The sequence below is a fragment of the Drosophila persimilis genome, unplaced genomic scaffold (genome assembly GCF_003286085.1).
Source record: "Drosophila persimilis strain 14011-0111.01,24,50 unplaced genomic scaffold, DperRS2 tig00000000-arrow-pilon, whole genome shotgun sequence".
In the NCBI taxonomy this organism is placed as follows: Eukaryota; Metazoa; Arthropoda; class Insecta; order Diptera; family Drosophilidae; genus Drosophila; species Drosophila persimilis.
Window position 1 is genome coordinate 10,105,999 of NW_020825288.1, and position 16,328 is coordinate 10,122,326.

A 16,328-nucleotide genomic window follows, 5' to 3' on the forward strand; every position below is an offset into this window, starting at 1 on the left:
AATAATGTACACGTATAAAAAGCTGTCGCTTGCATTACCAAAATACAAAAATAAAGGGCGATAGGTAAGTAATAGTAAGTAATAGATAGAGCCTGGTCTGCGACATAATCGCTCAAGGGTGTGCTATATAGTAGAAAATATACATACATACATATGTCGATTATCTCTGTACTCGTCCGTGTGCAACCAAAGTCCTCCACACGTAGGGAGGATAATGCACGAGCATTGGGCTGACTGAGAGTCGAATGCGTAGGTATACAAAGTTGGACACAAATTATAATTAATCTGTAGAGTACAGAAGAAGGAGAGGAGAGGTTCAGCGTGACGTGGCGTGCTTAGGGTGGTGCGATCGCTAGGGATTGGATTTCCATGAAAATATGTTTTCCATTTTGTTGTATGTGTTGGATATTGATTACGAATTCGATTTGGCTTAGATTAGGCTTGGACTCCCTATGCTTATGATTAATTTAATCGTACGGTAATTTAAATGGTAGCGTAATTAATTTATGCTTATGTTTGTTTCTTGTTTGGCTGGCTGGCTGGTTGGCGTTGGCTGGCTGGCGGCGCTCTACTTGTTGCCGGCGTTGACGAGCGCCCGCTGTCGCGTCGTCGTATTCAGCGCCGGATTGCACATCTCCGTGGTGAATTTGGAGAAGGTGTTGTGGAAGCCGTTCGCAGAACCGTTGAGTTGGCCGTTCCGAGTGGGCGGCACGTCGCCGTCCTTCAGGGTCTTGATGGCGCCGTTCGCATGTCCGTTGGCTTTCAAGGCTGCCTTTTCCTGCAGATAAACGCAGAAGAGAAGCGGAGCTGAGCTTTAGAGGCATGACTGGAATCAGCTGTACATACCTTGGCATTGCGCTTCACATAGGCCCGCTTGTAGAAATTGGAGAATAGGAAGTAGAACATCACAGCATGGGCGCCAATGAAGTAGGCGAAGCCGATCGGGTAGTTGCAGTCGTTCTTGAAGAAGAGCTGGAACGAGTGCACCATGACCAGGACGAACTGAATCATCTGCAGCACCGTCAGGTATTTCTTCCACCACAAGTAGCGCTGCATCTTCGGTCCCATCGCAGCCAACATGTAGTACGTGTACATGATTATGTGCACAAAGGTATTGAGAAATCCGAAGAACGTCGAGTGTCCGCCGGGGGTGAACTTGACGCCCCACCAGACGGACACCGGCATAATGCCGTGGTGGATCACGTGCAGGGTCGACACCTGATCGTAGCGCTTACGCATCACAAAGAAGAAGGTGTCGAAGAACTCTGTGAACTTGGAGAAGTAGTACCACCAGCATCCCTCGGCCGTCTGAAAGATGACCACGGATAAGTCACTCGATATGAAACCAAATGGATATATATATTCCACCCTGTACACATTTCTATCCCTATCCATGTCCCTCTCTCTATGCAATTTTCTGGAAACCCTACATTTCTGGTGGCTGTAAGCGTTAATCGTACTGCCTTTGCTCACACGACATCCTTTAGAGAGGGTTCGTTCTGGTGTTCCTCTGTCTTAAAGGTATAGATCGATATTACCTCTTGGAGAGTGGAACCGGGCTCACCACGACTCAATATTTATGGCCTTCCAGTACCAATATTTCAAATCTTTCGTTTTTGTTATGCAAAGAACGGCTTCAGCTTAAGCAGGGCGCTTCCATTCGCATTTGAACTAACGGTAACACAGTCTCAACGCTTATCAATGACAAAAAAGCAATTTGCAAAATCTCTGGGCGATCAGCTTTCTAAGACCCAGCCACTTTCAACCAGCCAGCCACTGCCAGTCAGCCAACCTGACGGCACACGTGAGGCGGAGAGAGCCGCATAAAATGTTCTCTATTCCTCGCCATCCCCACAGGCAAAGAGCCACAAAGTCGGCCGGCCGGCCAGCCGTCTGGTATTCGGTATCCATTTCTTTTTGATTAGCATAAGAGAACCTGTCGCCATTGCCGTTTTTCTATCTTGTCTTGCCGCAGCCGAAACTGGTTGCTTACATAAAATCTGGCCCAGTCAACAAAAGAACTTTGCTGTTTGCTAACCATAAACAATATATGGAAATTCATACCCCCATGCCCGACTATACCTGTGTATACTCGTACTCTTGAAAAAGAAGAGGAACACTTACACGTATCGCTTTGGGTGAGTAAGAGTAGTCGACGGGTTCGCATCTCAAGTTGTAGCCATTCAGCCATCCGCCTATGCAGGACTGGGAAAAGAAAGAGAGCTTAGTCGTCTAGTGGAAGTGGGTATCCGGCTCCGCTTTGGGGGTTACCTCGTAGAACAGCCAAGTGCTGAAGATCACCTGCGCCGCGTTGTAGACAATCAGAACTTTGCGCAGCTCGAAGGGTTTTCTGTTTTCCATGAGCTTGGGGCCCAGCACCTGGAAGATGTTCAAGTTGAAATACATACATATGTATATTGCTTATTGAATATGATGCCCTTTGTCCCCTGCCCTCGATTCGGCATCATCGTCTGTCATTTGCCATAATCAAATAGAGGCCACAGCCCGTTGCAGCAATTATCAAATCAAACCCATTGACGTCGACGTCGACTTCGACTGTTGGTTTTGTGACAAGTTCGTTGCCCAAGTCTTTTGTTTGGCCAGCCCTGGCTCCCCCGCCGCGGAGAGCGCGCCTGAGTCTGGAGTGCGGTTTCGGCAGTTATGTGAAAGTAAGTTAAATGCTTCGGTAAAACTATACTATGAATGTGAACCACTGCAAAGCGGTCAACCTAAATAGAAATCGTTTATTCGAATTGATTTTCGATTTTTTGATTTTTGCATAATCTCGTTGCCCTCGCTTGGGTCACATTTCGACACCAGCTGCCAAGCGATCGTCCCGTACGAGTAGTATACCGAATGTTTGTCCGCTCTGGGATTGGCATGCGATGGCCCTGAACCTTTTCTTTTGTTTCACATTCATTTTGCAATGCAATAAACCGAAACTAGTTTCCGACGAGCTTCCAGAAAGGCATCGAAATGGCATCGCTGAGTGCCATTCCCGGATGGCTATCAGCCAGTTCTGGCAGTTTGGCAAATTAGCATAAATTGGCCAGAATCGTTCTGTTGTTGTGTTCGATTCAGTTTGGGTTCTGTTCTCGTTCCTTCCACCCCATAGGTATAAATGATCGGTGCTTCCCCACTCCCATTTCCAGTCCAAGTCCCAGTCCCAGTTTCAGTCTCTCCACTTACCTTGACGATGTACGCATATGTAAGGCTGATGGCTATCGTGGGGAACGGCGAGCTCATGAGCGGGAAGCCCTGTGTTCGGGGATCCGATTTGTTGTCCATCAGATCCCGCCAACCATCGTAGAATCTTGTGAGGTAATCCTGCAAAGCAAGCGAAAGGAAAGATAACATATTAGTCGAGTGTTCAGCGGAGATTTGCCAAGCAATTTGGAGCAATGCAATTATTTGGGCAACACCAGGCTCGCCTGGCAAGATCAAGTGTCAAATTAATAAATAATTTGCCTCGTTAATTACAAAATTGCAACAGCCGTGGAGCAGTGATGGAGTTTCCGCCAAATTCGACGATCTACGATTTACGATCAACTAAAGTTCAAAGGGGCGGACAACTGATTGATTATAACTATTCTGCGGTTCGGCTCTAATTAAAGGTGCTCGCTCCGCTTCACTGGGATCTCCGAATATGACTACTGACAAGTCTTGTTTCGCCACATGAAGCAATCGGCCAGTCACACAGAAACAAAGGAAACTAAGAGCCAGTGGCTCGGAAAGAAATATCCGTTAAGTTGGCCAAAACAACATTCTAGGCGAATTTCCGTACGTGGCTACCCACTAGCCGGTTCACCGTGATTTTCTATCGATTTTTCGCGGTAGTTCTCTACCGTGGCGACGGTCGATTAGCACCCGGTAAAGCCAGCCGCCATAATATACATAGAACGTATGTGTACATACGTATGTGCACTGGCATGCTCGTTTCGAAAATAAATGGCCGAAATCTGAGCCTCGCATTTGAAAACTGGTGCAGCCAGCTTGCCGATTTCGATGTTGCAATGTCTCCTTGTCCATGTGATAAATAACAAAGCGAAACAATCAACAAATGATCGGATGGACGGATAGACTAACGGAGAGGGGAAAATCTAACGATAGAGATAGGTAGGGAGGGGGGGGGGAGGAAGCGAGGGGGATGCCAGGAAAGAGTTAAACCAGTTCCGCGATCGTTAATCGCTGACTAAATAGTTAAATACCTGACTGACGGCAATTAAAGAACAACAACAAAGCTGTCCGTAATTACGACTCCGGCAAGGGGTTAGGGTTAGCTGAATTGATTTGAGCGGATCAGGGGCGTCGTCGCGAAAGACACGATTCCGGGGAATGTCAAGGAGAATCCTCGAAATAGGCCAATTCAATTGATGCACACAATCGCATATACGGACACGAGTATACGGTGTATCCAATTATTTAATTAAAGCCAACTCTGGGACATTTGAAATTGTAATGGAGGAATGCAACCCATACACCGACTCAGTTCCACTCACAATTAAGGAAATATCTCGAAACTGGCTCGAAACTGTTAACTAATCTCAATTCTCGAATCTCGCCCAAACTAGGCTAATTCGTTCTCACAGGTGCCCAGGTGCCCAGGTGCCCACAGAGCCCCAGGCCTTTTGTTTGCACACATCTTTGGTGCGATAGCTACGCCACTGGCCAGCTGCAGGCTCATCCATCATGAGTACCTGTTCGTCAGCCCCAGCTCCAACAAAGACGTTCGGATCCGCGACCCAACACGGACGTAGACCTGCACGGGGGAAACAATGCTCATTCGTCGCCTCGTCTCGGCCAGTAGGTAGCAGACGGTCCGGACAGCAGCAAGCTGTCAATGGCCACCAGATTGATCTCCGAGAGCCGCGTTATGCCGTTCGTTCGTCTATTCGGTTCATTAACGGACAAGGTCTGGCTCGACAGTCGGTGAGATGAACCCGCTGACTGACCGACCCGACTGGCTGGCTGGCTGTTAGGCGGTGGTTGGGCGGATACTGTGGGTGTGGCCGGAGTCGATGTAATTGCGGGTTATAGTCGGGAGAGAACCGCAGTCACCTCAGCCACTTGGAAACTCCCGCCGGCCATCTCTCTTTATTACAAGATTTATTGAAATTTCCATCAATTCAGCGATTGGACTCGTGCTGCCCCATGTGTCGCCATATGACTCGACAATATTTCCACTGCAGAGCTGACGTAATTTCGGCGGCACGAGTAGGCCGCAGCCAGTGAAGCGTCCAAAACGAGATTCTCGTAATTGTCGCCATCAAACGGCGGCGTGGTGACTCAGATCGGTGGAAAATATTGCTGCCCCTGCTTGGGCTCCGAAAGGGCTCCGCTCTCATCCCAACAATGTCGCCGCTGATTGCATCTAATTAAGATTCACTTTTCTTAGAGCCCGTCCCCGAGATCTCTGGCAGAGATTTTCACTTTTTTAGGTGCGTGCTAGTTAATTGAATTCCAAGGGGGAAACCCGAGAGTACGAGGCCAAAGCTTGGATACCCTTCGAAAGAAGAAATACGAACAGGTGATGTGCAGAAATAAGAAATACCCACAGATGATAGGCCGTTCGATACATACTTTGAGAGTCAGTTTAGGCGATGGGAATCCTCTAAGAGCTCTCACAGTAAATCCTTTTCAAATCTTTCTGTATTATCTTTTCTATAAACTGCAAGAAGAGTAAATCTTTTTATTTTCTATCCGTATGCTCGGGTCTTTGGGTCCAGCCTCAAGTCTTGTTAGCCTTCAATTGCTTCCGGTGATGCGGCAGTGTTCGCTGATTTCGCGAGCTTTCCCCCGCGCGGGAGGGGGCGCGGACAATGTGGGGGCAGATCACACACCAGAAGCACCTATGAAGCAACTCGCACAGCCTGCACTTTTGCCACAGACCTGGAGCGCGGGTCAGCGGTGCTGCTTTAATTCCACATATTTTATGCCATTTGATTAAGGAAAATTACTAGCGATGAGCGTCATAAAACCCGTTTCTCACACTATCTAGGTGAGATCCATTAAGATGGAAATTGTATATACTTAACACGCACCACACTGCAGTCCGAGCTGGAGCTGGAGCTGGAGCTGGAGCTGGAGCTGGAGGAGGAGGGCACTGCGGCAATCACTAAGTGCAATTAAATTTAATTGTCTGTCTGTGTCTGTGTCTGTGTCTATGGCTGGGGCTGTGTCCGCTTAGATTTGCTCTTGCCCCTGTCCGAAAACTAAACCACTTTACAGCGGTGCATTTCCGAGTGCAGGGAGGGGCGCTGGCGCTGGTGCTGGCGCTGGCGCTCCAGTTGGGGGCAGTGGCAGGAGGAAGTTCAAGCCGAGGCCGGAACCGAAGGCATTCCATTCATAATTGTCGCGTTTGGTGCGCGAGCTGCTGATCGGCTTATCCAATGATCTGTCATAGCGCGGCCTGTCGTGCCGAGCCATAATCCATCATGTCTTATTCCTCTTGTTGCCCCGATGTTTATCAACACCCAAGCACCCAAACAAAAGACGCAAGACACGAACCTACCGGACGGGCCCAAGTGTGGGCGCCGCCGATGGCTTCTCGAGTAGTGCGCACTGCGACTGGAGTGGCACTGTCTTAATTGAGCGATTCAATAAATCAAATGAGCAAATTTCCGACCGCTGACTGGAATACACAAAAGCACACGGCGAAGTCGTTTCAATTAACATTCGCTGGAAGCTGAGAGTGCAGTAAAAATCCGACAAAAGTCCGCATCACAAATCACGAAGACCCCGCTGGGTGGTCACCAAATGGCGTCCAAAGAACAAAGACGACAATAACATAGCGTAAACATCATTTACGGCCATCTGTAAGCCCGAGCAGATACCAGTGCGAGTATAAAATATAGTACTAAATACATTGGAGGCGCAGTTTGTTGAACTTTGTTTTTCGCAAAATAAACTAGAATTAAAATACACTTCGATAAAGGACAAATTTGGTATAGAAACCGGTATTCGCGAGAATTCGTAGCTGATCGACTGATGAATACATTCAGTTCGTGGTAAGTACGAGCAAGACACATGAGTACATACATAAGTATATACTTGAATATCGTTAATGTGGCGATCTGCAAAAGGTTGGCCAATAAATGGCAAATGTTGACTCACTCGCATCGGATACACTCCATAGGCGTACGTACAGCGGGGCTTGTGCAACGTTTCTATTGAATTCTGCCAATTCACGATGATGAGGAGGTGGCGATGTCTCGGGCAGAATTTTGCTTTTAACCGAGCCGTCTTCTGGCCTCGCCAGCTGTTTTGCGGCTGCTGCTAGCTCTGGCTGGGCTGGACTTTGCCCCAACAAATGTGCCAGTTGAAAATGTATTGTATTTGCTATTACATAAAGCTGACATTCGACTGGCCGACTGTTGCCTGGCCGGCTTTGGCTCTGGCTCTGGCTCTGGCTCTGGCTCTGGCCAGTTTGCGTAAGCCACAGCCTCAGCAGCATCACCAGCATCACCGGCACCAGCATCTCTTGGCCAAATGCTGACCCTTTTTCGCTTTCTTTGGTTCACACGCGCCCGGCTCCAAATGCTTTCCCTCCAAGCCCACAAAAATGCTTCCGTCAGGCCCAGTCCCGACAGCGTCAGCGGCAAGTGTAAAGAGGCATTTGTAATTGTTGTTTCTGCTTGTGGTTGGTCCATTGTGGCTGCTGCTGCTGCCGTTGCGCGTTACATTTTAACGCTTCATTATGCGCCATAAAGACGACCGAGGTCCAAAGAGCCCAACAAATGAGTTGAGACTTACTGTGCCCACGATTCGGGGCTGTCCCAACAGAAGACGCTGGTGATGAGTGACCATTCACCATTCATATCCATCATCATTGCCCGGTGTCGCCATCGCCATCGCCTCGCCATCGCCTCGCCATCACCAGCGTCTCCTTAGCAGGGCCTGACCCACAATGCTCAGGCCCCGCCCGAAGCAGTCAGTGACTAAGCCACCTACTCCGCTCCGCCTGGGAACGATGGACGACCCGACAATGATTGTCTTTAGTCTTTAGTCTTTAGTATTTAGTCTTTGGTCGCTGCGACAAATTGTTCTGCTAATGTGTGGCCAGTGACTGTGTAATAAGTGGCTGCCACTCTGCCACTAGCCGCACAGCACACCGGCGGGCTAGGTTGGGCTGGCCAGCAGGTTCAGAAGAAGACATCAGAGACGGGGCGGGAAGGGGAGTGGTAGTGGTGTATCTGTTCCAAGAAACCTCGCTGATCTTCACGGTTTTTATGGCCCACGCTCCCGCTCAGGTTTTGTTGATTTAACTAATAAATACGATTATTCCGTTTTCAATGCCAACGTCTTTCGCCGCTTTTTTTTTTTGGATGTTTATGGATTCATTCACATTGAAAAAGACGGCTCATCCCGAACATAAAATGCTTGCCAAATCCGAATCAATGGCGACTGCATTTTTATCATTCAAATTTTGGGTTTTGTACAATTTGACCCAAAAACCAATACAAACCAGTAGCCATACTACATACTACATATACTACTCGTATTTGGCAACATTTGCATTCGGTGGTGCCGGAGCCTGCGTCAACAAGGGCAATTAAATTATCAACGAAGAGCCGCAAGAGCCAGCCCCACCAGTCCCAACACAATCGAACAACAAAACAAAAGTGCTATTAACACTTTACAACAGACTGGCAATTAATTAAGCCAGGCGTCCATCTCCTCCATCAGGTCCAAGTTCCAAGCCTCCCCAGTTCCGAGTGCCCTCCGGGACAGTGTCTGGTCTGGGCATCAGACCAGCTTGCGTTTCAAATGCATAATTGGGAGGGAAGATACAGCGAATCAGAGAAGAGCCATCTCGTAGAGAGAATGGGGGAGCTGGCAGAGAGCAGATGATATAGGTGTTGGGGCTGTTGGGGCTGTTGGGGCTGCGATGTAGTAACAGAAATCATCAGTTCAAATCTGAAGATTTCAGTATATATTTCTTGTCAAGGCCAACCGGCTATTGGCTTGTGGCTGCGACTGGCTTGGCTTACTGACTGTGATTTTGTTTTTCGATTGTGTTTTGGATCTTTTTTGCAATTGAGCTGGAACAAGACACGCGGGGGGAGGGAGAGGTGACAGCGTCAGTGCTGTCTAAATACCTTCGCTCGGATGATTTTTAATTTGATTTATTTTAATAACTTTTATATAAGTCCCATCTCTGGGGCGGCACTAAGCAATTTGCACAGGCCACAAAAATGAAGTACTCGTAAGTACAAAATTATGATTTCCCGTTTGTAGAGCCGCATAATTGTCCGGCTCAACACTTTTACTTTCCCAACAACAGTCGGTCGGCGCTACCACCACCAACGGCATAGTAACCCAACAGAGAAGAAGTACAGATAAAAGCCAAATGTAAAGGGCCAAACTGGTTTGGACCCATCGGGCTCCGGGGATCGCAGCGACCGATCGATGCTCGTGTCGCACTTAATGATTTTCGATCATTAATACAAAAAATTGCCCCGAATAGACGGGCCAAAGAAAAATCAAATCAAATACATACGCATGTGTGTGCAGAGGCATTTCTGCAAGAGTATGCGTATACGTATGTTATACCGGGTGTGCACGAGCCTGCGCAACATTAAAATCAATTTATAGGTCAAGTTGAGCGTTGCAGACGGACCGGGGTGTGGGGTGTGGGGTGTGGGGTGTGCAACTGGCTTTTGGAGCCAACATTCAGGTTCAGCCTGCGACTTTTACCCAAGCGGCATCTTGTCTAATAAGACGATACGATACGATGATGCAACACCACCAGCAGACACCCAGCGAGAGCATCGGCTGCTGCGGCTTCTACTGGCGCTGCTGCTGCTGCAGCTGCGGCTTTGTGCAATTTGTTAAATGTGTAAACAAATCTTTGGTAAGAGAAAACCGAAAATATTCGAGTATATTAAATACAAGCAAGACTCCAAGACTACGATGATCGGTGCCGTGCCGCATTTTTGTTGCGCCTCTTGTGGGTCAAGTTGAAAATGCAACAAGCGTTCACTTTCAAGCGAGCGACTTGCACGCGATTTAAAACGCGCCATTTCGTCATACGCTCATGTGTACGTAAAGCGAAGCAACAACCACATCGAAACACTTGTTGCACTTGGTGCACCAACAACACCAACAATATACGAGTACAGACATACACGTATGTATGTGGGTCCATTTGTGGCTGACTTAACTTAACTCCAGCGACTTTTCAAAGCAACTAAATCGCGTTAATTTGGCAATCGAGCAGCGTTGGAGTCGGCCGCTTGGCGCTGGCCTAAAATCCTAGGCCAAGTAATTGGTGCAAGACATTTGTTGCCACCAGCGCTGCCATGCTGCGCGAAGGAAGCCCGTCCACATACCATGTGCAGCCATTTTTGTTGCCGTTGCTTTTCGAGGCGATTCTGCTCCGCTCACTAAGTTTCAGCCCCGTTTCAAGTTGCAAGTTGATGAAATATTGTTGCTGCTGCTGCTGCTGCCGCTAAAACTCGATCCGTAGTCAAGTGCACAGCTGCAAATACTCCAAATGCTCATAATGCTGGATGCCATTTGAGACCTTTAGCTGAGTCATCCCACGTTGCATCCTTCTCTCTATAGGAATACAGATATCTTCAGAGATAATCATACGAGTATATGCATGTGCCATGTTTCCAGTTCCAGTGAGTTATGCGTTTGCATCAATAATTGTACGTTATCAAATGGGCCTAAAACCAGCTATTTAATACGCCATTCCGATGCAGATTCCACCACCCGAATGTCCCCTATACACCGCGCACTCCCCAGTGGCCTGCACTGTGAGCCTTATAAATCACTAACGATGTAATTAAGCAGGCAATGAGTTTGCATACGGGTGCCCTCACATACTAATTATCAGGTTCAGTCTAACCACATATCTCAAATTTCGCCTTGTATCGAACGGGTGCTCGAAAAGTTTTCGGAATTTCTCCTTCTTCCAGATAGCATTCAAATATTCATGTCAAGCCACCAACCCCATTCACGAGAACTTGATACACTTTTCTTCAGATGAAGATCATCGCAGGTTGTAGCCGTTTTCAGATGGAGTGCACTCGTACTGAGACGGATAGGATAATAGATAATAAACGGATAATATTTCCATTCCAAACGCTTTGTCTCCGCAAAAATGGAGTTGTGAAATATTCAACATCCAAGGGGCTAAAAATACATAGGTATGTATGGGGATTTGTATGGGGACATGCAGGAACGAACAGACTTACAAAAAATAGTTTAAAATATTAGATATTACAAAATGGGCAAGCGGGCATTTTGGCGCAGGTTTCAACCACTATGGCTTTATATTTACATAAATATTTATTCAGCTGTCAGTTGATACATAAATATGTTAAAATCTTTGCGGTTTCGGTTACTATTAAAAGTAAAAATTCATTGGTTTCAATGCAAATTAATAAAATGAAGCAAAAAAGAAATACGCTCTGAAAGAGTACATTTCATTAATCGTGCAAAGCCCCCCTTGAAACATGAACCCTGAATCCCTCTTAATGCAAATTCGCTTTGGCCACAGTTCACGATATTACGCATACGACATGACACACAATTTACTCTCCCCTAGACTCGAAAGCAACTTAAAATGCACAAAACAATTAACTAAATCGGACCGATTTAAATCAACGAAATCACACACATACGAGCAAAACGCAAATCAAATCTGATCTTTAATATGCTAAAATGAAATGTATATGGCTTTTTAGCAGCGTTTTAAACCTCTCAGAAGGCAGTAAAGTGTTAGAATGGGCTCAGGAGCAGGTCTTTTTTATGATCGCTTAACACCCTGTACGGTGATCTGTACTGTATTAATCGCAAACAGGCAGTGAATCAATGAATTTAATTGCAGTGACACTTACATCAATTACCAGCCGATAAGAGTCCCATAACATCGTCATCGCTTAATGTCGATTCTCTATTTCTCTGTTCGCGCTCTCCGTTATCAGTATATAGCACTTGCAGAACGAAGGGGGGATAGGCACAAACACTCACGCAAACGCATACGCATACGCCAGGTAAACCGCGGGGGAGCGCCACGCATGCCGTGTTTCAGTGTTAGTATTGACAATAAACCTTTGCCCAAATGGCTCGATGGCGAGGCAGGTGCAAAAATGCATCGACTGGCAGGCAGCTCCCGCTCTCGTATATCGCGCATACGCCGAGTTGTGCCAGGAAAACCGAAGTGGAACGCACCAGAGTGGAGCACGCAGGCCGAACCGATCGCAGTCACATGCGGCCGAACTTATCTCACGCACACACCGAGATAGCCGAGCTATCGCTCGCGGCTCTCTCGTGCAAACACTCCCACACAGGTGGGAAAACAGCTGAGTGCCAGCGGAGCAGGGACGGGAGCGGGTACTCGTACTCACTAACTGTCTCTCTAATGTGGCTGTCTGCTGTACAGTGCCCGCAAGCAAATCGACTGATTAAGGCACATTTCTGCTGTGATGACTGTGATTGCTGCGCAGTTTGGCGGCTGTGCGGCGGCTAGTAAAATTGGCCGCAAGCCTCTTGGCACTTTTCAGTGTCAAATATGCGACCCACCGAAAGTGCGGCAAAAGCTGAAAAAACGCGAGGTGTAATAATCATTGTGTAAGCGGGCAAAAGGAGAAGAAAACAACTGGGAGATTTGAATAAGTTTCGATATGTTGGGGCTGTTTTTTGTAAAATGGTGCAATGCTCATAGCCGGAGCTTGGATCATTAGCCAGCGGCAGCTGCGATTGCCAGATTGCCAAACCGAATACATTTTTTTCCAATTTGCAGGGAAGCAGGCAAGCCGATGAATGAATATGACAATCACTGGATTTCTACATCCATCAGCAGCAGCAGCAGTTGCAGGCGACAGAAGCAGTCTGAATGATGAGCAGAAAAAATAAAACAAGCTGAGGATAACAACGAAGATGGGCACAGCGGAGAGCATTCGATTGCCAGCCCGCCCAGCTCTGGCCTGGCCATGAGGCCGTATCATTTCACTTGCCGTCGCCCATCGCTCGATCGGATCGGATCGGATCGGAGCGGAGCGCCTTACTTATCCAGTTATCCCAGTTGAGATTCAAGGTCAGCGCTCCACGGCACTTCCGTGTGAATGTGGTCAAGCCAGCTGGCTCTGGGCCTAAACCAGAGTTAGCCTCCAACGAGTCAGCCTTCACTTCACTTCACTTGGCCAAGACTGGTGCTGGTGCTGGTGCTGCTGCTGGTGCTGGTGCCACCGCAGACAAGCCACAACAAAGTGCACCACTTGCAATTTCTGTGTGCACTTTTCTCGAATCTCAAGTGCGAATGGCTCTAGCAAAACAGAAAATATTCAGAGAGTGGGGGAAAGCGAAAGCATTGAAAGGTCTGCGCTCGGCAAAAATGCATTTGAGAAAGACATTGAAAGACCTTGCCCGAAAATTTGTACTTGAAAGTGAAAACCAGTTGCTCGGGCCCGAACTTGGTGTTTTTCCATTTCCAAAGAAACAGACAAGAGAATCAGAAGAGATCGGAGTGGAGTGGAGTGGAGTGGATCGGAGTGGAGTGGAGTGGAGGGAGAAAGAGTGAGCGTGACACTTTACGGAAGGTTTTCTCAATGAATAATGACTCTCATCTGATGGAAGTCTCTCTTTGTTCATGCCCAGAGTTATTCAATTTGCTCAATTAACTGTAGATACTCGCACAATATGATATTTAAGGAAATATTGCGGATGTTGTAATGCACTGCGGGGAATATTTTCTCCCCTGCTCACTTAATAACACCCTACCGTATTCAAGATAAATAACATATGCGAATCGTGCGACTGGCAAAGGGTCATTTGTGAGATTGGACGTAAAGCCCAGCCGCGCTTGCATGCTACTTTGCTACATTGTCAGAACCAAAATTGCAGGGTGGAGTCCCAGCTGATACTATATTTTTCTCCATTAAGTGGGGTAAATGCAACAGGAATTCAGAGGGGATTCCCACTAGCGAAACTTACCATTTTCCTGTGTGAAACGCTGGTTTAAGGCACTAAAGATCGGCCTCCTTTCAATTAATACAGCAAGACGTATTGGATTTAAAGATATTCACTTTGCTGATTTACAAAGATTACTTTGCTTTGGCATTCAACTTTTCACTGCTCGTTCGCCGCACTCTCGTTTGTTACGTTTCGTTTTGATTCGATTTGATTCGACTCGATTATCCTTGATTTTGATTACTGGACTCCTATTTATATCAGGGCTTTCACGCGCGTCAGACACACACACACTTTCGTATCATGTTTATTCGATTTTGGTTGTTACTACATCACAATCGGAGACGCTGCGACTGGCTAGATTGCTGGGTGGCTGATGCTGCTGATGCTGTCGCTGCTGCTGCTGCTGTCGCTGTTGCTGCTGCTGTTGGTGACGCCGTTGGTACTGCTGGTGATGCTGCTGACCACAAAGCTACGGCTAGACTTGACTGGACTGCGACTGGGCGAGCGGACGTATTCACATTCAAATCAAAAATCAAAATAAGTTTAATTTCACGCTGCCGCTTTGCTTTTATACGAGTCATAGGAGCGCTGTTGGTGGCGTGGCGCATTTTCGGTGAGCGGGAGCAGCGGCTTGATCGTGAGCGTGCGCGGCAGCCGAGGTTGAAGCTAAAGTCGAAGCTGAGACGAAAGCTTTCGACAAAATTCTGAGCGCAGCTCAGCAACAGCAGCGGCAGCAGCAGCGACAGCAGCAGCGACAGAAACAGCGACAGCAACAGCGACAGCAGCAGCGACAGCAGCAGCGACTGCAGAGGCAGCAACAGGTTGTCAGCCCTCATGCATATGTATGTGTGTGTGTTTTGATCAGTGTATGTATGTATTGTTTGCGAGTCGCTCTCGCTCTGCCGACTTTGGAGCTGCAAGGATGCTTGGCAGCGGCGTTGACCTGGCGCACTGCCGACTGCGGCTGAGAGCGGGCCATGGAGATGGAGAGCTTGGTAGCCCTTTGGAACATCGTTTTCTGAGCTTCGGCTGTGCTTTGCACCCACACCGAAGTGCAGCGATAATTAACTAAAATACCAAATCTCTGCGGGGATTTTTGCTCTCTGCTGTTATACCCGTTACTCGTGGAGCCCACAAGCGTGCTGTTTTCGTGAAGATGTATGAAACAGAGAGTAATGAGCGTTTCCGATCCGATATGATTCACAGCCAACCCGGATGTTCTACTAATATCATTTTCCGTTCCGCGGATTGGGAGGGCTATGCAGCTTTTTTAATGAATATCTAGAAATACTATTGAATTTATACACAGCGTCTAGTGACATTAAACTATTTTCTTATATTCATTTTTTATCGATAGGCATATTTATCGAATTTTATCGAAATATTCCAAAACTATTATTAAACTGCCAGCATAATTGTCACAACAGAAGGCTTATTTTTTTTTGTCTGTTTTTATTCAATAGGTAATCAAACTCGGGGTACGCTCGATGCCACAATGCCCTCAAATTATATATGTACATTTACAGCCATGTCTGTCCGTCTTGTTTGCCGCCTAGTTCTCAGAAACTATTGGAGCTACAGCAACGAGTTTTTTTCCAAATCTTACCACGCCCTGTGCCACCCCCTCAAAATTGTGGATGCCACAGATATTCGTCCTTTAAGGTGGCTGGGCGGTGGTGTTAAGATACAACGTTTGAATGCTCTATATCTCTCTTCTAGATCTAGGGGCTAATCGGGACGGACAGGCAGAAATGGCTATATCGAAGTGATATACAATGTTCTTTATTGGGTCCAAAACGCTTCCTTCTGGGTGGAACATCCGCCACCACACTAATAATATTTAAATTTTAATTAGATCTTGTCGTAATCTTTAATGATGCACAATTATCTGTCAAACTTCTCAGATCAAACTTCGGATATTTTCAGTTTGACTTAGTTTTGAAATTTAAGCGAGTTTTGTTTTAGACCAAAGGTCGTCGCAGTCGATTAAATGTTCAACCAGAATGAAAAAATCATTTTTCCAATTGTAAGGTTCTAGCTGTCGTATAATTTTAGTCCTTTTGATCTCAGGTTGGATAATTTTCTATTAGCAACTAATCAACCTAAGTATCGATTATCAGTTAGCTGGAATTTCGATTATAATGGTTTTACTTGTATTTGACTTCATGCCTTGTGCTCTTTGCTGTTGTAATGGTGGTAATAGCACCGTTCAAAGAGCACCTGAAAAGCCGTTAATTAACCCCTGACCAGCCCTGCCGTGCATATAATTACTGAGATCGCGAGCTTCGCAGTTCGGAAAAGTGTGCAAAAAATGTGAAAACCAAGACGAAAAGAGAATACAAGTAGGACGCCCCTGGGTCAGCGACAAACACAAATCAAACGCGACATCGATGCTCAGCTTTCGA

At 46.9% G+C, this 16,328-nt stretch overlaps 1 protein-coding gene across 2 annotated transcripts; it reads right to left on the reverse strand.

The window, feature by feature from the left end:
* Positions 1–286: 286 nt before the first annotated feature.
* On the reverse strand, positions 287–14,445 carry LOC6588280 (elongation of very long chain fatty acids protein AAEL008004). Of its 2 annotated transcripts, none has more exons than XM_026994659.1 (6): positions 13,945–14,445; positions 3,190–3,327; positions 2,272–2,379; positions 2,125–2,205; positions 847–1,308; positions 287–778 (listed from the first exon to the last, which is right to left on the reverse strand). In XM_026994659.1, exons 1-6 carry the CDS (start codon positions 13,945–13,947, stop codon positions 569–571), a joined length of 1,002 nt encoding a protein of 333 aa, XP_026850460.1. In that variant the 5' UTR covers positions 13,948–14,445; the 3' UTR covers positions 287–568. The 2 variants fall into 2 exon arrangements, with proteins under 2 accessions (XP_026850460.1, XP_026850459.1); XM_026994658.1 differs by lacking the exon at positions 13,945–14,445 and adding an exon at positions 11,850–12,111.
* Between the last annotated feature and the right edge of the window lie 1,883 nt (positions 14,446–16,328).